Here is a 25148-nt window from a genome sequence, read left to right on the forward strand (position 1 = left end):
CCAAGGTGTTGGGCAACATGGAAGATCGATAGAGAAGATTGTGATTAACCATTCAAGGCTTCCGTTCCTGGTAAAGTTTGCCCAGATGCCGAGAATGACGATCATAATTATCTTTTGTAATGTATCAGTGGCGATGAAATGGAAGTTCATCTTGTAAGGGTTGTTGGTAGAGATGAACTAGGAGAGAAGCAGAATGGCGAATATAGCAACGAAGTGTTTGATGTCGGAGCACTGGTCCGACGAGAAAATCTTCCACCACCGAACTGAGCCATATGCTGATAGGCTAAGATCATAGCCACGTAGAAAGGAACCATGGTGGCTAAGACCGTGTAGAGATCTCCCCATGAAATCATCTTTTGAAATTGTCGTAACCGGTGAGAATTAGAAATTGGTAGTTAGGTTTAGATCTAATGAGGCTGAAAACCAACAGTGTAGAGTAAAATTGAAGATAGGAATTAAGGGTGAAATGGGCAGTCTGGATCTCCTGCCCACGTCTACCCACAACACACTACCCCCGTGAATTGGGAACATCTCCCCCTGTATAATACTATGTAGATGATGAGATGTTCTCCATGTGTGGCTATAATTAATGTGGGCAGGAGATCCAGACTCTAAAATGGGGAGAGAGGAGGAACTATTTATTAACTAACCGGGTATAAAAGACCCCCGCTACTGCTCCTTCTGTCATTCTGTTGATGGCTAGGAGAGAGACAGCTTGAATCGAAGAGGACAACCTAGAGAGAGAGAGAGAGAGAGAGGTGTTTCACCCGATTAGACCCTTCCGACCTCTTCTAATTAAGTTAATCGGAGAAGATGGATAGGTTAAGGGGTTTATGAATATAGGTGGCTCATGTTAGAAGAGGACATAGGATTGTATATGACGTGTACATACTCCCAAGAAAAACTTTGGCTGTTGAAGAAGTCCTCCCTCCTCCTAGGGAGACTACCATCGTGCTCTTAAAATCGAGGCTTTCTTTTCCTACTTCGGTAATTTTTTGGTCAAACAGAGAAAACATAATTGGATGAAACATTTTTTTCTTTAAAAATGATTTTGGGATGGTTGTAATTTGACCCTAGAGAGACCCTCCATAAATATTGTCACGGACCAAACTGGATGGTTTAAGGGTTAGATCTAGGGGTGAGTATGGGTTAATTTGGTTGGGTTTCAAGGCAAAACCTTGAATCAATTCTCTAAGGTTGTGTTTGGTTTAAAGGCAAATCCAATTACACTTAACGCGGGTGCCCACTCCTCATGCCCCGAATATAAATCCATCTATTTATTTATATGTCTATTTATCTATCTATCTATATGGCATCACATTTTAATTATGTAATATAAACTCGGGTGCAAAGTTTAAAATATCAAAAATGTATTTGAACTTTGGATATGTATAGGTAAAAAGAAAATTTAAGATACACAAGAATACACCTTTGACTTATTAACATACAATTAATTTAGTATTTTTTATTATTTTTATTAAAATTATATTATCAAAATTTAAAATTTAAGTTATTATTTGAATAAAACAACTATTGTTTTCAATATAATTGGGTTTATAATTTTGTTCATTTTGAAATTAGTCCTACCTAGACCCAAACACATAGATCAGATTAGGCTTCACCATTATAGTTATTTATTATTCTTAAATAATATAGTTATAATTATTTTATTTAACGAAAATAATAATATAATTTATTAAAATAAATTACAGATAGATATCCTGTACTTTTGAGTAATGACAGATAGGTACCCTAAACTTTCATTTTTTCTATTTTGTTCGCAGGGGGCTTCCCTGCTAGTTTAACCTAATCCGGAAGAAATGACGGGAGAGGCACTGTTCATTATCTTCTCCGCTTGAACCAGCGGCGGAGTAGCGAAGATCTCCTTCCTCCCTCGGTTTCACCTTTCTCTCTCTTTTTCTCCCTCTCTCTCAGTCTTCCTCCTCTTCCCCTTCTTCTTCTTCATCTTCCACCGAACCTATTCTTGGAGACGACGACCCTGTGCATTTCCTTCCTCCGCCAGGCCCAGAAGCACAGCGGCGGTGATAAGGAATCCTTCCCACCATCAAATCTCCCCTTCTTTCTTCTTCTGTTTTTATCTGTTTCGAAAGCACTGTTTATCGTCATTATTCATCGTCTTCCGTTGAACAGCGGCAGCGAACGAACCCCCCTCCGATTGCTCCTTCTCGCTCTAAAAATTACAGAGCAAGTTTTGTTCGGACAGAGCACCCGTGCAGCACCGATTCCAACTTCGCTAGACAAATTGGGTTTCACTGAAGCCCAGAAGTAGATCGTTCTCCATCCCCGCCGAGGTATTCAGCTACTTCGTTCTCCGACCACGTTTTGGGAGCAAGTGCGAGTAGGTAATCTTCCTTCAACCCGTTTCAGTGCCCTCACTCTTCCATTTTCTCATTCTATCTACTTATTTGTGCATGATCGAAGAATGAGAAAAGGAAGAAACCGATCCTCTGTCAGCTTTAATTTGGTTCATCTGTCCTCTGTTAACCTCTCTTTTCTAATAGTTTCTTATTTCTGATAGCTTCTGTCTCTCTCGTCTGTTTCCGATAGTTGCTGATAGTTTCTTGTTCGTTAATTTTATCTTTCTTATTCTGTTTTCTTATTATTGTTTTAGTCTGCATGGAACTTTTCGAATCTGTTTATTGTTACATAAGGTTCCCAGTATTAAATTTGTACCTCCGGTTCCACGTTAATCTTTCTCTCTGAATTTTCGCTAACATGTTTTATCAGGTCTTTGATATTCCTTTGTCCTTGCTGTTTCACCACTTTTTTGCTGCGTTTCATTTTTACCTATTCTTCTCTGTTATCTCTTATCAAACCGCATGGGTGTTTCCGGTCCTTGAATGTTGCCGTTCATTTTCTGTTACATCTTTATATTTTGTTTTACCCACTGCCGTAACAAGTTTGATCGGTTTCGGGTGCGTTTGATCAAGCTCTTTCCAATTCAGTTTGGCTTCAAGAAGATTTTAGTTCTTGCCGAATGACAAGCTTAGTTAGTATGAGTGTTTTAATTTCTGCTGAATAGTAGATTAGTGTTCTAGCTTATGGTTTTCTTTCACCTTATTTTCGTTTTGTTTTGTTTTTATTTTTATATCTTCTCTTTTTGTTTTTTATCTTCATATTATACGGTTTTCTTGGATCATGTTAAATGGTTTGTTCTAGCTGGTGCAGTAAGTAAAATAATTGTTAAGATGTGTGCTCACTGTGGTGGCAATAGGCTATGTCTCTCATTAAGTTTGTTTTTGTTTAATAATATGTTTCAGGTATTCATGTAATCCGGGTCATCAGTTTCCTTAGTCTGTACATACTAATTTTTAGCATTCCAAGTGGGCCCCGCCTTTGGACTTGGGAGAGAGGTGCCTAACCCATCCGAGTCTAACCCGGACTGGTTTAGCCAGTGCCTAGGCTTTGGAGTCGCTATTAAACCAAACATGCTTTCTGATGTTGATCTCGGAGGTCCCATCACCTCCATTTCCTAATCTGATGGGTGGCGACTCCGTGTCTGCCCAGGTGGCAAGTGAGCCTGGTTTTCCGATGCTCACATACCCCTACTTACAGGTACCAGCTTTTGTATATACTACTTTTCCATATTTCTGAAACATTACAACATAGTTAACATTATTGATCCATAAACGTTTTTTCTTGTGTTTCTATGTTATTATAGATAAATCAGGTATTGTCTTGTTTGCCTTTTTGTTTTATTTTTATTTATGACAAAGATGGCATTGTTTATTATGGATTCTTCATTCATCAATTAAATGTTTAGCTAGTTGGATATTTGTATTTCCGATTTAGTTTGCTTTACAAGAACCATTTGTCATCAACCTTTTCTCTCGCCTGTTTTGAGTTTCAAATTCTTAAAATGAAAAAGAAGAGTTTGGACATTTATGTTGAGAGAGAAAATCAAAACAATTTTCCTGGGGGTCTTTTGAACCCCATCCATACTGAATGAAAAATTACCTTACATCTTCTTAGAAAAAAAGGGAAAAAGAAAAGAAAAACAAATTTCCTAAATCTTGAGTGTTTTGAGGCGGTCTCCTCCCCTCTCTGTGGAGCAATCCTTCATCATTGATAAACAGGTATGCCTCCCAATTTTAATGAAAAGAGGAGAGTTTAAGGTATACATATTATTGCTGTTCGTTTGTTTTTCCACAGAAGATGATACGATTCATGTGTGCATCACAAACTCTCCTAGGGGTCAATCAGGGTCACTGTAAATTTCCAAATTCCAAACCATGCAATGAAATGCCTCTTCACATCTCTTTTTGGAGAGTTAAGAGACATTATTTTATTTCGTTTTACCCTTGTTTTTACCTTTTTTGCTTGCTAGGGCTTTATTATTACTTTGCAGTTGTTAGAAATACCTGTATTATTTTTTTTTGGGAAAAGTTAGAAATACCTGTATTATGTCTCATCCAGGAATAAAAAATGAACAAAGGAGTTGGAGTCGGAGTAGGAGGGGGTGTGGGAGTTGGTCTTGGAGGTGCTGGCAGTGGACCGACTGCAGCAGCTGCAGCAGCTGCAGCTCAGAAGCAGAAGACTTTGTTGCAGAGGGTTGACACTGACATTACCAACATTGTTGATAATTTTAGTCACTTGGTTAATGTTGCTCGGGTAAGCACTAATCTATATCTGTGTTCTGTTTTTTATTAATAGATCTGCTTCGCATTGTTGTGTAGTTAATTGTGTGTTCAGGATCCTTTTTTTTTGTTTTTACATTGCTTCATGTTTTGGTAATTACTTGTACCGAGTTTTTGAAACTTTGCCTACCAATTCGAGTTTTGATGTTGAGAGTCCATGTATACTAATGATCAGAAGCTATCTTTTTTCTCAATTAAAAATAGCATTTTGATAGTTATGAGTTATGGCATTTTTCTTTAGCTGTTTGAGATCTCAATATTGATGAATTGCATTTTGTCCAATGGGAAGTAGAGAAGTTGAGAGGGAATTACAGGTTAGGAATACATTTCACTTATTAGATAGCTATGATAAATTGACAATAGCATTGAGCTCCTAGAGGGAGCTAAATTACACAGAAAAGTCTACCTTTTCATTGTTCTGAAATCATTCGCTACACATTATGCATAGATAAAAGAGGAGGCTGGATGGTGGTTCTATATATGTGAGAAGAGGAAAGCTGTTGACTTGTTACAAGGGATAGGGTGGGAAGGAACAGTTTATTTTGGCTATGATGTAATTTCAATCGGGGAGGGGCCAAGAGAGTTTATTCCTTCCCCCCTTCTCTCTCTCTTGATCAGTATTGGCAAATATTAAGATTATGAAACTTTAATTACAAGAGAGGAGGGAAGTAAACTTTCTTAACTCCCCCAACGGCACAAAACAAAGGATACAAAATTAGAAATAAGCCCAAAAAAGGAATCCCTATTCACCCCTTGCTTGGCTAACCCCTTTTTTTTGATAAATGAGTAAAATTTTATTAAACCAGCAAATAAGAGTTACATGCAACCCATAGAAAGGCATGAAATGCGACATTTCCTTTAAAGTTAGTTACAGAGTTATAAATACAAAAGAAATTACACATAAGCCCAAAATAAAGTATCCTGGAGAACCCCTTGTTTTGCAAGTGAATCAGCCATTGAGTTTGCTGATCTGCCTACCCACTGAACTCTGATTGTCATATTCCTTGTTAATCATTTAACCTTTTTGAGAAGATCTCTAAAACCCCAAATCACAGTGTCCGGATCCTTTAGCCAGCCCACTATCACTTGGGAATCCCCTTCAATGATTAGATGCTCTATGCCTATTCTTGACTAACCCATTACCCAACTGTATTTCACTTCAATGTCCCTATCCACTTAAACCTTTTCCTTTCATTGCTGTAGTTCCATATACCAGAGTTGTCTTCCTTTAGCCATCTCACCACCACCTCTGAGTCACCTTCAATTACCGATTTTCTTAGGTTCAACTCCTTTTCTCATTGGGCACCTTATAGAGCCGCAAGGATCTCAGCCCTAAGAGAGTCTCCTTCTACAATAGGGCTTGAGAACATGGCTATAATAAGCCCTTCCTCATTCCTAAAGACTCCCCCTATACCAGAGAACCTCGGGTTCCTTAAGCTACTACCATCAAAGTTCAGCTTTATGAATCCAGAGGGGGGAGAGGTCCAAGAAGGATTAGAAACCTTATTAACCCGGGCAGAATTAGCTATCTCTAACCAAATTCTCAACAAGTCATCCAAGGAGAAAACTGTGAATAGGTTCAAGGATTTCAGCCAGTGAGCCACCCTTAAGTGTAGGGGTGGATTCGAGCCGAGCCGAGCCGAGCCGAGCCGAGCCGAGCCGAATACTTGGCTATTTGAGCTCGGCTCGCTGAAATTGTGTTAGGCTCAAGCTCGAGCTTGGCTCGGTTCAAAGCTCACAAGTTCGAGCTCGACTGCAATTCAATTTTTTTTCTAAAAAATAAAAACTATACATATAAAAATATTTTTTATTTATATATAAAAAATAAGAATTATAAAAATGATTTATTATTATACATATAAAAAATAAAAAATATACATATAAGAGTATTTTTATTTTACATACAAAAAATAAGGATTATAAAAACTATTTATTATTATGCATAAAACATAAAAATATTATATATAAATATAATAAAAATGATTTATTATGAACCCATTTGGCGTGTCTTTCCGTGCAGTCTTTTGGTTGTTTACAAGTCAGGAAGACCGATTTTCGGTCTATTTTTGTTTGGCGTGTGGAAGATCTAGTCGCCAAAAGACGGAATGCCGAAAAGACGTGAAAAGCCCATTTTTGGCTGATTTCGGGAAGCTCCAAATGAAGATTCTCGTGTCTTTTGTGTTTTATTCTCGCGCGGAAAGACGCGTGTCTGCCAAACGTGCTTCAGGCTGCTCAGATCTTCATGCAAAAGCTCAATGCGTCTTTTGACTGTCAGAGCTACCAGAAGATCTTCCCAAAAAGACGCACCAAATGGGCCCTATATGTTTATTTATATGTATGTATGCATGTATATAATAAAAAAATATTTATTTATTATACTAGGCTCGAGTAGGCTTACAAACCGAGCTTTACTGGGCTTGTGCTCGGCTTGATTAGCAAATGAGCCTATATATCAGGCTTGAGTTTGGCTTGAAGCTCGGTTTAAACCGAGCCGAGCTCAAATAGCTTGTGAGAAGCTTGACTCGTGGCCACCCCTATTTAAGTGTATCAAGTCCATTACATTCTCAATGGTATCCTCCTTTTCTAAGAAGATACGTAAGTTTCTTTCTTCCCAAATAAACCAACAGACTGCTGCCCTAATACATCTGTGCATAATTCTCCCTCTTTTTAATGGACAAGTAAAGTAAGAAGGAGAGAAAAGGCTTTGCACAATAGAAGTCTCTCCTTCTTTCTCTTCTATTGTGCTTATTCTCTTTTTAATTAATAATATTGTTTCCGTTATTATAAAAAATAGTTACTCAAACAAAAAAGGGTACTACCCAAAGTATTTATAGTCCTGTATTGACTTTTAAAATTGAATAATAAACAATGAAACAAATGACTTTATATTCTATGTTCAAAGGATGTGCCACAGTTGCTTTGGATAATCACAACCAATTAAGATTCTTTCATCTTTAAGTGCTTTATTTATTTGTTTTGAGGACTAGGATCCATCTTGGTTTGTATGTTTTAGATCTGGGTTCTTTTTTGTAATTGAGCGGCAGTGGCTGGGATTGTTTACCATTGTAACAACATTTAATCCTTGAATTTTCCAAAAGGCTGAGTCATATAGTTGGTTCATGTAACCTTAACCCAACTAGAATCTCATATTTGATTTTTTCCCTTTTTTGGAGTAAAGGCAAAAAGGGTTGGTACAAAAGTGCTTGGTACAATGGTAAACAATCCCAGCCACTGCCACTCAATTACAAAAAAGAATCCAGATCTGGATTTTCTTTTGGAGTAACACCATTTAAAAAGTGCTTGGTACAAAAGAACATCTGCAGATGTAGTTGCAGCTTGGCCACCCAAAGTCTTTACTCTTTAGCAAGGAACCCAGATTTGCTACTCACTTTTCCTACCCACTCTCTACCTGCTGTGAATTGCAGCCTCACGGCGGGTAGAGAGTGGGTAGGAAATCCCATTTGTTAGCAAGAGGGTTCTATTTTTTGGAATCTGGTCCCTATAGTCATCTGCTGGTAGATTTGGTTGGAGAGGAATCAGAGAGTATACTCTATTTGTGAGTGATGTCGTATCACCTCCTTGTATCTCTCTTTCTTTTTCTCAAAAAAATTTCTTTTTTATTTGGTACGAAAAAACTGAATTCTTAGGCTTGAGTTTCTCTCTTTGTAGTTCTCAGTGGCAAAGGGTATTTGGGATGATTAATTTGTAATCAGAAATATTTTTCTTGTTTTTGCTGAGTCAGTTGTAATTATGTGGGGGAATCTCTTCTTTTTTGTTTTTTTTTTTTGATCAGCAAAAGAGAATTTTATTTGAAACTAGGGTTAAAATAAGGTTTTACAGCTTTGTGTATGGGATTAAAGCTCCCACACTATTACAAGTTTCTGTCCCACTTTACATTGCAGCCTAAAACAATTGTTGCCTCAAAGCCCCTTGTTTAGCAAGATAATCAGCTAGCCCATTTGCACTCCTTCTAATCCATTTGAATTCAAGCTCAATGTGCCTCATTCCCTGTTGCTTAGCTATCTTCAGCCCTTGTAGCAATGCCATTACCTCTGCTTTTAGAGAGTTGCCCATGTCAATCGGTCCAGAGAACAAATCTAATATTCTCCTTCCAGAATTTCTGATTACTCCCCCAATACCTGACAGTCATGGATTTCCAAAAGAGCTTCCGCCAAAATTCAGTTTAAACCTGTTACCTTCTGGAGGTTTCCATTCCATCCTTACTTTCTCTTTTACTCTTGAGGATTGTGCTACTTCTGTCCAAGATCTGATAATGTCTATGATTGAGAAATCTTGGAAGATATGCATAGATCTTACCTAGTGAGCTACTTTAACTTTGATGGTGTCAATTACCTCCTCCATTGTTCTACTTCTGTCCATAAATATTCTGTTGTTCCTTTCTTCCCAAATCACCCAGCAAATAGCTGCCTTTGTAGCTTTCCACATAACCTTCCCTCTTTTCTTTGGTTGACTCAAAAAGTCCTGGTTGAAGAGTCCTGCCACATCTTGAGGGGAAACCCACCTGCAACCAAAGAGAGTACAAAAAATTCCCAAATGTGATGCACAAAGGAGCAAGATAATAATAGGTGTGCCAGGGACTCACTACTTTCCATACAAAGGGGGAGCGCATGTGAGGAGAAAGGCATACATAAGGCCTTATTCTCTGTAGCATATCGCAAGTATTTACCTTGCCAAGGAAGATTTCCCAATAGAAAGAATCTCTTGCCTTCTTTATTTTATATTTTAATGAAATCTTATTCCATCTTTCAAAAAAAAAAAGGAATATCTACATGTGTATAATAACAGAAACCATGGAGAGATCCTTCCCGTGCACAAAAACTAATAAGGCAATGAGCTGTAGTTATACAAGAAGGTTCTTTCTACCTTGATTTGTTAATCTATCAGGTACTCGATTCATCTATTTAGGAATCCATCTTCTCTGAGCTGGAATGGGTGCCAAAGTCTCCAATTAAGTTTGATACCCATGCACTGTCACTGATTGCTGCAGTCTCAGCAATTCTCCCCTACGATCCTTTGTAGAGTTTTTTTTTTTTCCTCTTTTTTTTTTTATTAAAGCCTTTCTTATATATATATATTATTTATACAATTGATTCAAATTTACTTATAAAAAGGATTTCTCATGCTCATCTCATATAAGCCAAACCATATGAATAAGTCCTTGTTTTTTTTTTTTTTTTGATGAGTTAAGGCCTCTGTAAAATTCATCATGCTATTTTCCTTCCTATTCACTATTACCATGGAATGGCATCCCTATCAAGTGGAATGATGCTAAGTAGACCATCTCTTCTTAAGTGATTTTATATATTCATTTTTCTATACACCTTTTGATTTAATGAGATATACCTTACCTTTTTCAAAAAAAGTAAAGTATTTTTTAAAATTTTAAATGATTTTATTTATTTATATTGTAAACACGGAAAACCAATCCTTACAATTTCAGTTTGTATTGTACTAGCACCTTCAGGATTCTCTTGGTGACAGTATGGTGCATTTCAATCAAAAAACTATGAGTCTGGATACAGTCCCCATGTATACAAGAAATTGTACATTAGGACTCAATGTGGGCCCAAAAAGGCAAGCATATGAAGTTACCAGTACTGTCTATTCAAAAATAATTTAGGAAAGCAGCATATGACACATCTTTAAAATCTGTTTATCTCAATAAAGCCTTACAGATATAAGATGTCATAATCACCAGGCCTTCAGGATTTCTACAGGCTAGTCAACAAACTGACCTTTTTATTAAGATCTCTCTCTCTCTCTCTCTCTCTCTGGGGCACAGGGGAGGGGTCCTGATCAAGCTAACATACAATGATTGAGAAGCCACCTCATCTACCAGTACATAAAAAAAAAGGAAAAAAATAGAAGCAACAGATTTGCCTCTTATTGGGCAGGAGGCAAGTACCAAGGATTTCATTGAGCATGGCCCATATGCCTAGCTATGACAAAGGAAGGTTATGGTTTGCATCATAGTGAGTGTACTCAAATGTGATATACTTTAATCAATAGTGACTCCAAGGGTGAAGAAAACATCACATTGAAATATTTAGATCAAACAAGAATTTCTGTGGAAGCACTCATAGAAGAAAACATCACATTGAAATATGATAACTTTATGCATTTGGAATTTGGCATGAGGGACTTGAATTTGGAATTGTTTTGTTTCTAACTAAAATATATCCTTTCTAGGCTAGCTAATTTCCTCTATGTTAATGCATTTTTGGTCTATTGATGAAATGCTGTTATTAACTGATGTATCATAGAAGAATTCAATGTATTATATTTTTCTATATATTTAATTTTATGGTGCATTGTATTTCCTTTTTAAATTTCAAAGGAAATGTATAGTTCTAAAGCCTAATGGTTTGGGCCCTGATTCAAAATTCAAGTTAACATCGTTGATGCAAACACAAGTATTTTCCTCAAGAGGTTATTACTTCTTATAGGTCAATGATCCACCAGTCAAGAATTCTCAAGAAGCATTCATGATGGAGATGCGTGCAGCCAGAATGGTAGGGGCATCTATTCTCTTATTGATATTTCACTAGCTTGTCTTAGAAGCAGATATTTATCTAGAAATTGTTCTAAATATATAGCCTTATCTACTAACTTCTATATTTTCAATTAATATATCTTATGGAGCCTTAAAAGGTCCATGGAGAAAAAAAATGTTGTAATTGAATTTATTATTTTTCACTGATATAATTTGCAGAGCCTTGAAAGGTCCATGAAAAAGAAATATTTTAATTGGATTTCTGATGTTCTCTCTTTTCCTTTTATATGTACATTTTGGAGGGAGTCTAAGGTCTTAGGTGCACTAGAAGGCTTTAACATGATGGGTTCCTACCCACCTTTTCATAGATTTGACATGAGGAATTTCTTGCAACAATGTTCTAGGTAGGTTTTCAGTCATTTCAATTTGCAAACCTCACACTTGGATGTAAAACATGTAAATAGACCATAAAAAATCCTAACCATTTTCATGTGATATTCATTTGATCTTTCCCATATCTGTTTTCCCCTCTTGACTTTTCAAGGAGAGAATTGTTTGATCTAAAGTGTCAGTGGGATGAGTCTATTTAGGTGCTACTGTTTTTTCTGTAGGTATACAATCAGTGGACTACTGCCTCCCCAAAAGAAAAAGAAAGAAAGAGGAAGAAAAGAAAGAAAGAAAAAGAAAAGAGAACAAATTTCTGCGTACTATTTTTGGGAAGAAAGGAACATGATGTTCATCACTATACCTAGGAGAAGGGGCAAGTTTATGTAGAGATGCACAAGGCTAGAGTGATTTGGACAATTTGGGAAGAAAGGAACGCAAAAATGTTCAAGGAGAAGGCACAAAGCAAAGAAGACATCATTCAGAGTATTGCAGTGAAAGTGGTACATTGGGTAAAAGATCATGTTTTTTTTTTTTTTGGGGGGGGGGGGGGAATAAGCAGCTGAGTCCATTTATTAATGAAAGTAAGGTAAGAAGTACAAGCATTCCTTTGGTACGGTAGCAATTACTGCCCTACCTCAAATAGTATTACAACAGTAGAAAAGTTTGGACAACCTGTTTTGATATAAAAACTGTAAAAGAAAGAAGAAAAGAAAGAGAAGAAAAGGTTTCAGCTGAGAAAGAGAGAAGCTTAGAGTTAGGTTTGGCCGCCCCTTTCATTAGATTATATACTAATAAATAAAAGAGAGTACAAAGACAAGTATGCCCTTAGTAAGTCGACTAATAACTCCATAACTATGCTATGTAAATAAAAAACATGTTATATCAGCCAAAAACTCATCACTCCCCCTCAAGTTGTAAATAAATGTCACACATTCCCAACTTGCGTAGACCATGCTCTAGCTTGTATCTTGCAACTCTTTTTGTAAGAACATCAGCAAGCTGCAAGTCAGATGCAACATATGGCAAACAAACTTCTCTAGATGTCACCCTTTCCCTTATAAAGTGTCTATCCACTCCTATATGCTTCGTCCTATCATACTGAACTGGGTTGTGGGCAATGTTAATTGCTGTTTGATTGTCACAATAAAGCATCATAGGTTCTTCAGCCTCAACTCCAATCTCCCCTAACAAGGAACGGATCCAGAGGAGCTCTGAAACACCATGTGCCATGACTCTGTATTCGGCTTCTACACTTGACCCTGCCACAACTATCTGTTTCTTATTTTTCCATGAAACTAAATTACCTCCAACAAGAGTACAAACTCCCGATGTAGATCTCTTCTCATTTAGGCACCTTGCCCAATCAGCATTTATGCAAGTCTCTAACATTAACTGTCCATGGTCAGCAAACAATATGCCTCTACCTGGGTGTCCCTTCAAATAGGAAAGTATCTTATCCATAGCCTCCCAATGTTGAACTCATGGGGCATGCATGTATTGACTACCACACTCACTGCATAAGAGATGTCTGGTCATGTCATACATAAGTATAGCAACCGCCTCGCTAACCTTTGATATCTTCCAACATCCTTCACTAGTTCACCCTTTGAAGCATTTATCCTATGGTCTGATCAATAGGTCTTTTGGCTGCCCTTGCCCTAAGTTTTCTTGTTTCCTGTAGTAGATCTAGAACATATTTCCTTTGTGAGATGAAGATCCAATGCTTGGACCTTGCCACTTCAATGCCCAGAAAGTACTTCAGCTCCTCAAGATCCTTAATCTCAAACTCTTTGTGCAGATTCTTTTTCAGGGTATCAATCTCACTCTAATCATTTCCCGTGACTACAATGTCATCCACATATACTATCAAAATTGACACTAGTGACCCCCTCCTCTTCACAAAAAAGAGTATGATAAGATTGAGTTTGAGTATAGCCAAATACAACCAATGCACTTCTAAATCTATCAAACCAAGCTTTAGGCGATTACTTTAAAACATATATAGACTTCTTTAACCTGCATACATTTCCTTTTTCCACATTATTGTAGAAGCCACCTAGAAAGTCCATATACACTTCCTACAAGTCCCCATTGAGAAAGGCATTTGGAAGAGTGGCCAAGAGCATGTAGCTGCTAGTGATAGAAGAATCCAAATTGAGCTCATCTTTGCCACAAAGTTTTCAAGTAATCTATGCCATAAGACTGAGTATACCCTTTTGTAACAGTCTCGCCTTGTACCTTTCTATACTTCCATCAACCTTGTACTTCACTGTATAGACCCATTTACATCCAATTGTCTCCTTGCCATCAGGCAAATCCACAATCTCCTATGCTTGATTTTTAATCAATGCTTTCATTTCCTCCTGCATAGCTGTCTTCCACTTAGGTTTGGAGAGAGCTTCACTAACACTTCTGGGTATAGACACAGAGTCAAGGGAGGAAAGGAAGGCCTGGTAGAAGTTGTTTCTGGTATCTTCCCCGAGCTTGAAGTGATTCAGTCAATGTGACTCAATTAGTGCTGAAATCCTCCCAACGAAGCACAAACTCATACCGATGTGGGTCTGAGGATTTCTAGGTGGCAAGAAATAGGAATGGTGACAACCGTGACAACGACGAACAACGACAAATCTTAGAGATGGAATAGAGGACGATACACAAAGAGTTGGGGGATTTCCCAGAGGTCGGTAGATGGAGAAGATTCATCAAGGTGGAGTCGGAAGAACTACTGATGGAAGAGGTATTCCACCAAAAAAAGATAACAGTGAAGATCAGGGAAGGTAGAAAAGGAACAGTTTATCTTATAGGGGCAGCGATCGCTTGGTTTCAAGGCTTTCTTGATGGAGCAGCGAATGTAAGTTGGCTAGCAGAATGGAAGGGCACCCTAAGACTACCAAATAAAACTTACATGGCAAATAGAAGAAGAAGCTCAAAAGGATGGTTCGTAACATTGGAAGAGAGGTTTGAGAAAGGGAGAAAACAGGTAATTATTATACCAGAAGGTAAAAAATTAGAAGGGTGGATTGGGATAGCCAATGAATTGTATCAAATAGTAACCAAGATCTGGACGACGAGAAGCAGAAACAACAGGAGGTTCAGAAACGAGTTGAAGAAAGATTGAAGCAAAACAAGGTGGTCTTGAAGGAGGAGATGGAGAGAAGAAAGAGATTAGAAAAGCTGGCCAGTTTGGGAAGGAAGGAATAATTGAATCTTTAAAGGCGTGGAGAAGTCCAAGGAGGCAATTGTAGATAGGATAATTATTATGACTATTCATTGGTTGAAAACTTTGGATTTGTTTAAAGACTTCTCAGCTGAAGATATTTACAGGAATTGGGAAGTGGTGGCTTTTACAACTTCCATGAAACCTATTGTGCAGGATTGTGGTCCCCACCAACACAACAAAGAGTGAAATTGAATTGTGATGGGAGTTCAAGAGGTAACCCGGGCCCTTCAGGTATAGGAGGAGTTTTCAGAGATGAAAATGGCAGAATTGTGGCTTTGTTTTCAGGACCAATAGGAGTGGGGGACTCATTGAGAGCGGAGGTGATGGCCTTGCTTCAAGGTGTAAGATATGCAAAATAGTTGGGGCTACACCAAATTGAGATTGAGGGAGACTCTAAATTGTTGATCGAGTGGCTGCAATCTGGTAAGTTGGGAGCCTGGATTTATAGACTGCCCATAAGGGAAATCCACAATACAACAAGGGAGATTGGTGCTTCAAATGGACAAGGAGATCAGCTAATGGTTTAGCTGACACGTTGGCTAAACAAGGGACTGTGAGGGAGAGTATGTTTTGGGCAATTTTGTAAGAAAGATAACTGGGGCTCAACACCTACTTAGGGGTTGACAGCTGTATTTAAATCTGGAAAGTTATTTAATGAAGTTACCGTTTCCAATAGAAAAAAAGATTAGAAAAGTTGGGGACAGAGGAAGAGTTAGATGCCTTTTCGGTGGCTCTATCAACTATGACACCCAAAATACTGGTAGAAGGGAAAAGTGAAGATTGGAAGAAAAAAGTAGTGCTCAATGTGAAAAACAGGGTGAACGACTGGAAGTCGGTGCTTGAAGAAGTGTCAAACAAACTGGGACTGAAGTGGACGATCATTCTCATGCCATTTGAAGAGAATAAGGCGGTGTTGGATTTGGGCTTTGAGGAGGCTTAACACCATTGAAACTTGAGAGGGCATACCATTAGGTGGAGCAAGAGGCATATCTGTGTTTGTGTCAGTCGAACTTGGAATCTCCGATGAGCTGATAGGGAGTGATGTGGGTTCCTCTACTGTGGAATCAACCTCCCTTTGCTGTCATAGGCACTGTTGTGTAAAACACTGAAAGACAGGATGTAATGGAGGTTGCAAAGTGGGTGAGATAGGTAGGTCAAACACTGGAGTAGACAAAGGAGTTGGAATAGGAAATGGTATAGATTGCTCACTTCCTTCTCCAAAACACTCCCCCCTGAGAAGAACCCCTCTGAGAAAAATGGTGTGAATTCAAAAATGTGACATCTATAGTAACATATTGACTCCCAGAGACTGGATCATAACAAAAATACCCCTTATGATTTCCTGCATACCCAAGGAAGACACACTTCTTCGCCTTAGGATCCAGCTTTGAGTTGTGAGGACTAATGACATAGACAAAGCATACACATACAAACACCCTTAGAGGAATATGGAATGCCTCCCTCTTAGGAAAAAGAAGGCTGAATGGAGTGCTATATCCAAGAGCACGAAAAGGCACCCGATTAATCAAGAACACTGCTATAAGAAATGCATCACCCCAAAAACGATTTGTAACTATAGAGCTCAACATCATGCTTCTTGCTACTTCTGCAATGTCTGTTCTTCCTTTCTGCTACACCATTATGTTGAGGAGTGTATGTACAACTGCTCTAATGGATAACTCCATGCTCCAATGGGTGTGATAGTTTTTTTTTTTTTTTTTTGGTTCAAAGTATTCACTAGCATTGTCTGATCTAAACACTTTCACTCGTACCCTAAACTATGTTAGCACCATCTGATGGAATTGTTGGACCAAAGACGATACCTCATCACGGGATCTCATCAAATATATCCAAGAGTACCGAGAATAATCATCTACAAACAAAAGAAAATATCGATAGCCATCTATAGGGGAAACATGGTATGCCCCCCCCACATCAGTATGCACATTATAAAAAATAGAAGAACATCTTTTATTACTTGCTTTAAAGGAATGTCTACAATGCTTTCAAATTGATAACCCTCACACTCCAAATTGGACAAATTGACAGACTCAAACAATTTGGAAAACAAAAAACGCAAAGAAGCAAAAGATAAATGTCTTAACTGATTATGCCAAAGCATAATTTGACCCATTGATTCTGACTCAATACTCCTGCTAACATGATGACTCTGATAACTAGTAAGTGCATCAAGAAGATATATTCCATTCACCTCACGACCACTTCCAATCGTCTTATTTGATTCTAGATCCTGCAAAACACAATGGCCAAGGGAAAAAATTATAGAACAATTCAAATTCTTTGTCAAGCTTCTAACAGATAAAAGATTAGTGTATAGTCTAAGAACATGAAGGACAAAAGGTAGGATAATGGTATCAGTTATCCTGACTGACCCTTTCCTAGTAATAGGAACATGTGATCCATTAGTAGTGGAAACTCTTATCTCTGCCAGAGCAGGGGTGGTATGGGGTGAAAATGGTGGAAATGTTGGTCATATGTTTTGAGGTTTCTGAGTCTATAATCCGGGGAGATCCCCCCTTACCTGTAGTGGATACATAATTTGCAGTGGCATGTGAACTACCTGTGTATGCAAACGAGGTAGAATGACTACCTCCTAATCCACCTGCACCTTGTTGGCCACTTGATAATGAGTTGGAACTGGCTGTATCCTTCTGATTTAGAAATTGCCCATAACTCTTTAGTTCGGCCCTCATTGCAATTGCTGCAACAGACTCTAGAGGGGTTGTAGTAGGTGGCCTTGATAAATCAGTAGTCACTGCAATATTCACATTTCCCTTCTTATTTCTGAGCCGGCTCGGTACAAGGTGTGGGTAAAGCTTCTAACAAGTATTTCTGGTATGTTTGGGTTTCTTACAGTAGTCATAGATCAGATCCCTTTTGTCCTTCATTGGTTCATTTCCACCCTTGTCCCCATTCGGCTTAGGCTTCACTATGCTAATCATAGCTGACTGCTCAAGGCCTGGGTTCCTCATCATCACATTCCTCATACTCTTCTCTCCAGACATAAAGGCATATGCATGCGAGAGAGTTATACTGTTTCAGGAAAGAATATGTTGTCGTGCAATATCATACTCAGGGTTAAATCCAACTAAAAGTTCAAAAACCCTATTTTTCTCTACCAACATCTGATAAATTGTTGCATCTTTGCTACTTCCCCAAATCAGTTTCCAAATGATCTATCTCTTGCCATAAGGTTTTGAGGGTTGAAAAATAAATAGCAATAGACTTATCTCCTGGCCTATTTGCAATCACTTGGTTTCTCAACTGATAAGTTCTAGCAACATTTTCATTCTGTGAATAGGTTTCTGCTACTCCATCCTAAATCTCCTTAGCTGTGTTAGCCTATAAAAAGTTTTTACTTATATGGGGCAACACGGAATTACACAGCCAAGTCATTACTGTGTAGTTCTCCTATACCCACCGGGAATGGTTAGTTTTAGGTTTCTTTTCCTCACTAGTAATATACCCCAATTTCCCACGAACACCAATGACCATCTTTGCAGATTGTGACCATTTTAAGTAGTTTGTACCATCAAACTTGACTGTAGTGATGGTTCTGACCTCAAAGAGGTCTTCAACACCTCTTCCTAGATCCTAGTTCTTCTTTAAATTTGTTTCCAACTCCACAACCCTCCATAACTCTTAGAATAGATTAGGAAATCAATTTGAGATGAAAAGAAAAGTATTTATCTCCTTTAGAAACCTCAAACACCCTCCTAGAACCCTAGAAGCCCCTTCCTTCCCCTAAAGATTCTTTTTTCCGTGGTAGCGGGAGAAAAGGCTGACCTCCAAAAAGGTTGGGACTTGAACCACCCCTTTAGAAAACCTCAAGAAACCCTACTAAAACAAGATTCTCCCCTTTCTTCAGTTCTTCCTGATTTTGGTGTAAAACCCTAGACCATCTATAAGGGATTGCAATTCCACCAAAAAAATCCAAAAAGAAATCTTTAAAATTGCTTTGATACCAAGTAGAAAAGTTTGGACAACCTGTTTTGATATAAAAACTGTAAAAGAAAGAAGAAAAGAAAGAGAAGAAAAGGTTTCAGCTAATAAAGAGAGAAGAGAGATAAAGAGAATGGGAGAATCTTGGAATTAGGTCTGGCCACCCCTTTCATTAGATTATACAATTATAAATAAAAGAGATACAAAGACAAGTATGCCCTTAGTAAGTCGGTTATTTTTGAGAACTTAAAAACACTTTTAACTTAAAACATAAACTAATGGGCCTAAGGCCCAATAACTCACTAACTATGCTATGTAAATAAAAAAATGTTATATTAGCCCAAAACTTAACAACAACAAGCATAATCTATCCCAACACGTTTGGTTTTCTATTAACCCCTTGCTTAGATAAAGCATCAGCTAGCTTGTTTGATTTAATAAAGATTACTTTTTCCCATAAAAAAGCTTTACCATCCTATACTAATCTTGATCCAAAAGGGAGAAAAAATTTTCAAACTTTTAGCAATGGACCAGTTGTTTCCAACTCCATGGAAGATATTATCTACAATCAAAAGATAGAAGAAATTTGCCAAACACCAAATACAAGAGTTTAGTGAATTGAATACAGTAACAAATGTTTGGTGACAAAAGCCAATTAGTTCTTATCTTTTGCAATGTCTTTTTTTTTTGATCAATAACACTTTCATTAATTCATCAAAGAAGATTTACAAAAGGAAGACAAACACGTTTATCTTCCAAAGAGCAACAAAGAATCTCAAGAAAAGGAAAAAAGAAAGAGAAAAGAAAGAAAACACACTAAAGTTACTGCTTGGCCCAAAAAAGTGAATCCCTTTCTGCCCCTTGTTTAGCTAAACCGTCAGCTAGGGAATTAGCTGATCTTTTAACCCAATGTATCTTAACCTCCATCTCCCGCACCGGCCACTTGAATTTCCTCATCTCATTATTGTACTTCCACAAGCCATTGTGATCTTTAAGCAGCCACCCTATCACCACCTCTGAATCCCCTTCAAATAAGAGTTTCCTGATGTTCAACTCCTTGGCTTTTTGGACTCTTTCCATAACTGCAAAGATCTCAACTCTAAGAGAGTCACCCACTCCAATTGGGCCTGAGAGCATGGTAGAAATGACCCCATTTTCATCCCTAAAAACACCCCCAATCCCCGATTGTCTCGGATTTCCCCTGCTACACCCATCAAAGTTTAATTTCACGAATCCACTAGGTGGAGGGGTCCAAGCCACACTCATTACCAACTTAGTTTGTGTGCAACTTGCAATTTCACCCCACTTCCTCAACATGTCATCCACAGTGTAATCTGTGAAAAGCTCCAAAGATTTCAGCCACTGTACCGCCCTAATATGAATGATAGCCCTCAGATCTGTTGCTCCTCTTTGAGCTTCTGAGAATATCTTGGAATTTCTTTTTTCCCAAAGTGTCCAATATACCGCAACCCTTAGTCCTCTCCACATTGTCCTTCCCCTTTTTATTCGCCACCTGAAAAAAGAAGGGGAAAAAAGGCCTTGCAAGTCTGATGGGGGGTTCCAACAACAACCAAATAGGGACAAAGCCCATTCCCAAATTGACCTCGCAAAATGGCAAGACACCAGTAGGTGAAAACCAGTCTTCCCATCCGCTTTACAAAGAACACACCACTGAGGTGACAAACAAGTATTGGGTCTCTTTTTTTGGAGTAAAGCACCAGTGTTGATTCTTTCCAGATAGGCTTCCCAACAAAAACTACTAACCCTAGGAAGTATTGCTCTGCACCAAACCTCGTCAACAGGAAAAGGAGGGGAGGTAGGACTGGTGGACTGAATTAAGACTTTGAAGAAAGAAGCACAAATAAAAATGCCATTGGGAGAAGGTGTCCAAATTCTAGAGTTCGCCCTAGTGGGGTCTAAGACAACGTTATCAAGAATTGCAATAAGGCTCAAAATAATATCAAAGTCTGAGTCCCTCAAATCCCTTCTTAGACCCAAGTTCCACCCAATCCCAGAAATGGAAGAGGATGGGGTGGTAAAAGATGAGATTGGCTCATTTTTCAAATCAGAAAGAGCAAACAAAAAAGGAAACTGATCCTTTAGAGGGGCACTCCCCACCCAGGTTTGTTCTCAAAATTTTATGGAGTTACCAGAATTCAAATCATACTTGACATTGGGGGAGAAAACTGGTAGTAGGTCATGAATGGCTTTCCAAGGAGAATTGCTTGTGGTCCTAGCTCTGATTCCAACGTCCCATCCATTATGCTCCAGCCCATGAATACTTGCCACTATTCTAGCCCAAAGCTTCTCCTTCTCCAATGGGAATCTCCACAACCACTTTCCCAACAGAGTCATATTCCTTCTCCTAATATTCCCAAGCCCCAAGCCACCACAAGTCTTACTCCTACAAACTATCTCCCAGCTCACTCTATGATCCCTCTTTTCCTCTCCCGGTTCCCACAGGAAATCTCTCATTAACTTCTCCAATCTATTAGCAACCTTCATTAACTTCTCACAAGTATTAATCTTTTAAGTACATCATCTCTCAATAAAAAGCTTGGATTTTAGCCTTTTAGGTTGAATTAGTCTTTACCAATTGTCAGAATACTATATTGCTTAAGCAATTGGGGTGTTATGTAATATTCTTTGCATAATTTTAACCCATGTTACATAAGTTTGGATGTGGGTACATGTTAATGAGTCCGATCCACCTGACCTCCTCAGACTCATATTTATGTTCTAGTGTCCTAGGTGTCAAAATGGGTACTTTAGATAAATACAAGGAATGGGGTAATATGGGTTTTAACCAATTAGGTATTTTTTAGATTTGTATCTTTAGTCTTTGAAAAGACAAGGTTTTAATTGAGGGTAGTTTTCTAATGTCTACATTGATGATATGCTTTTCTATTCTCTTAGTTTCAAAGACCAACTTATCTGTTATGGAACAACTGATATGCTGACTTTAAAAATACCTTTGTCTTTTCTAACTCAATCCAAAAACAGGTTCAGGCAGCAGATTCGCTTCTTAAGCTGGTATCGGAGCTCAAACAGACAGCCATATTTTCAGGATTTGCATCCCTTAATGAGCATGTTGAGCAACGGATTACTGAGTTTAACCAACAGGCAGAAAAAACAGACCGCTTGTTGGCCCAAATTGGAGAGGAGGCAGCTGCTAGCTTAAAAGAACTTGAATCTCATTACTACACTTCTATTCAGAGAACCGATCAACTAGAACCATGAGTTAGAAAAGAATACCAGTTACCCTTTTTTTCCTTTAGATGAAAAATGGAATATGGTTTTTAATGTGTTTTTTAATGTTTTTGTGTTCTCTTGTAATTCACATGATAGCATTATACATAGCTTGTAAATTTGAAAAAAAAAAGAACCTATTGATAGGGGTGTAAACAGATCGAATTCGAATTGGATCAGGTAATATTCGAATTCGAATAGAAAATCCAATATCCGAATTCGATTTGATATTCGACGGATATTGAAATTAATATCCAAATTCCAATCTGATTAAACATTCGAATATTCGATTCGATTCGAATTCAATTAATTAATTATTTTAGATAATAAATATATAAAATAAATATTTTATTGATATAAAGTATATAAATATATAAATTATTTATATAACTTAATTATTATATATGAATTGTATAAAATATTTTATATATTATGTATAAGAATTAAATAATCGATCGAATTCAGATATTTATCGAATCGAATCAGGTCATATCAGAATTTGAATTTGATTAATTATTCGATAATAATAGGATATCGGAATTTGACTGATTAGATATTCGAATTATCTGAATTCGATTCGATTATGTCGAATATCGAATTCAAAATCGGATTTTTGAATACCGTTAACACCCCTACTTATTGAACTGTTTCATTTGTTTATTTAAACTAGTAAGTGTGCACGTGCTTTACACGTGACAATTTTAGATGATGATAATGATAGTAATAACGTATCAATTTTTTTTGTTTTAATTATTAATCGGATGCAAATTGCAAAATCCAAATCTGATAGATAAGCACCTTATCCAAATATGTGATAATCGGATTGAGTTGTAAAGTTTCAAGTATCATTTATAGGTATACTTGTTTTGTTAGATTCTTTTTTTTTGCAATATTTTATTTTTTTTTGTGTATTTTGTTTATTCATTTATTAAAGAAATGTAAGATTTAAATAGAGGGAATTTAATGAGGTAAAAAGTAGTAGTTTAATTTATAATTTAAACTTCGTAATTACATAGGGACTAAATTAAAAAATGAGTATTACAATCGAAAAGTTTCACAATCATCTTATTCATGTTTTTAATAGTAGTGTAAATATACAATTATAGATGCATTCAGTTTTTTATAATTTTTTGTATTTATGTATAAAAATAATTATGACATGTCACACTTACTTTTTTGTTTAATATGGTAATTATATGATATACATGTGCTTGAATGTTTTTTTTTTGGTAAAACTTACATAATTTTTCTTTTTTGTATATTTATATTTTAGTATTTTTTGTTATTTATTTATGACATTAAATGTTAACACGTTTGACCTAAAAGTTGAATTATTAACTTTTGCCAAATAGTAAAATAATTTCATTTTTTGTCGGTTCTAAATTATGTATTTCATTTTCATTATCAATAAAAATAATTCTTGTTTATTACACTTATTTTTTAATTTGATTAATACAAATATCATAAATGTGAATTTTTCTATATTTATTTCTATTTTAAAAAAAATTATTACATAACTATGACTTCATAGGTTGATCAATTTAATTTGGATGGTTGAATTGCTTAGCCACCACTTAGATAATTGAGTTTAGTTTTAAAATATATGGATTTAAATTGTTAAAAATATTAATATAGATCTAATTAGTAGCATTTATTAGCAAAAAATAACTTAAATATAAGATTTAATAAGAGAAATGAGAGTTAATACCTCAAGTGCAAGCCTTAATGCGAGGGGATTAAATGAGATGGAAATTAATAGTTGAAGTTACATTTTCAACCCTTACAATTAGAGATGAATTTAATAGATAAATATGAATATTTTAGTTGCCACTAAGGTTGACATAAAGCTGTAATAAAATAACTTTTATACCCTTTATCAAACAAGAAAATATAGGGTAATTTTAGTCCAAAAAACTTTCTCTGCATTTGCACTTTATATATAGTATAGATTTTAAACAAAAAAGGATTTTTAGTCATGTTTGAGAATTTATTTTTGGATTTTGAGGGGGAAAGTTGGTCAATGGGATTTTGGTTCCCATTGACCAAGAAGCCCATGTTCTTTTTTCAGATTTATGTGAGATCCATGGAAAATTTATTTTCCCTTACCATCTCTCGGGTAAGTAACTTTTCCATTAGGGAAATTGCCAATACTTGGATGTGATAGAGTTGCCTTTTTAATAATGCTTTTTATAATTAAAATGTTCATTGTCTTATTTACTTGGGAAATAAAAGAACATGGGTAGGGTAAATACATGGTTCAAAGTATCGATATGCCCTTGTGTATCGCCAGGGGCATATCGGGACTTAAAAACACACGTTCAATGTTTTTTTTTTAATTTTTTTTTTCAAAATATGATTTACAAAGACGTTTTTAATGTTTTTTTTTATTGAAATAAACCAAGGTCCCAAAACACCTGTAAATAGGTGTATCGAGACTAAAAGATACGATACCATACGCCCAATACAATACGGGGCGTATCATATCGATACTTTGGACCTTAATTAAATGCACCTACTTAGGTAAGTGTTTATTGAGAAATACTTATCTGGTAAATAATTTACCAAAAAGAGTGGCTGAATTTTGCTAAGTTTTTGAACTAGGCCTCTTCTCCCAACCACCAAGGCTATCAGCATGATGATTTTGCCTTAAATCTTTGACAATACAATAAGGGGGTGTTTGCCAATGTAAATGTTTTTGTTTTCTAAAACGGAAACAACTGCACGTATGCCATTGGTGAACTAAAATAATTGTCGCCCTTTCCAGCAAAAATAAATTGTATACAATTCCTCCACGTATGCCATTAATTTTTCATATTCTTTTTACGTATTTCCATATCCCTGCGAAGTATTAAAAGGCAAGACTATTGGATGTAGATCTTTGCGAGAGGACAGAGGAGTGATTAGGTCTCGTACCATTGGATGGACACTTGAAAAATCAGTGGGTAAAAAATCAGTGTAGGAAGCTTTCAGTTTTGCCGCTAACATATGAAGCGTTCAACTTGAAGGGAAAAACTTGATAACCAATCGTTCAAATCTTACTTTTGTTTTTAGCTGTCAATCAAGTATATACTGAAGTAACTAAACTGCCTCTTCCCCCGAAGTGCTGCAGTGAGGATCTCAAATGGGTTTTGAGCTCTGGGCTTGGGATGTGCACTGC

The 25148-nt window shown here is 36.9% G+C and overlaps 1 protein-coding gene across 5 annotated transcripts; it reads left to right on the forward strand.

Annotated features, from left to right (window-relative positions):
- Nucleotides 1-1782: 1782 nt before the first annotated feature.
- LOC104586783 (mediator of RNA polymerase II transcription subunit 22a-like) lies at nt 1783-22147 on the forward strand. Of its 5 annotated transcripts, none has more exons than XM_010244134.3 (5): nt 1783-2363; nt 3282-3576; nt 4438-4632; nt 11126-11191; nt 21746-22147. In XM_010244134.3, exons 3-5 carry the CDS (start codon nt 4447-4449, stop codon nt 21980-21982), a joined length of 489 nt encoding a protein of 162 aa, XP_010242436.1. In that variant the 5' UTR covers nt 1783-2363; nt 3282-3576; nt 4438-4446; the 3' UTR covers nt 21983-22147. The 5 variants fall into 5 exon arrangements, 4 of the variants coding, with proteins under 4 accessions (XP_010242436.1, XP_010242435.1, XP_010242438.1 ...); XR_016085780.1 differs by lacking the exon at nt 3282-3576 and adding an exon at nt 11784-12068 and having other exon boundaries at nt 1804-2363; XM_010244135.3 differs by having other exon boundaries at nt 1826-2359.
- Nucleotides 22148-25148: the final 3001 nt, after the last annotated feature.

Source organism: Nelumbo nucifera, chromosome 4 (genome assembly GCF_055504915.1).
Source record: "Nelumbo nucifera cultivar China Antique chromosome 4, China Antique-T2T, whole genome shotgun sequence".
NCBI classification, from domain to species: Eukaryota; Viridiplantae; Streptophyta; class Magnoliopsida; order Proteales; family Nelumbonaceae; genus Nelumbo; species Nelumbo nucifera.

Excerpts from the sequence above, each read along its gene's own strand:
- LOC104586783 (XM_010244134.3), top strand. The coding sequence starts at position 4,447 with ATGAACAAAGGAGTTGGAGTCGGAGTAGGAGGGGGTGTGGGAGTTGGT. Across the intron at positions 4,633-11,125 it reads ACTTGGTTAATGTTGCTCGG|GTCAATGATCCACCAGTCAA; the intron begins GTAAGCACTAAT and ends TACTTCTTATAG. Across the intron at positions 11,192-21,745 it reads AGATGCGTGCAGCCAGAATG|GTTCAGGCAGCAGATTCGCT; the intron begins GTAGGGGCATCT and ends ATCCAAAAACAG.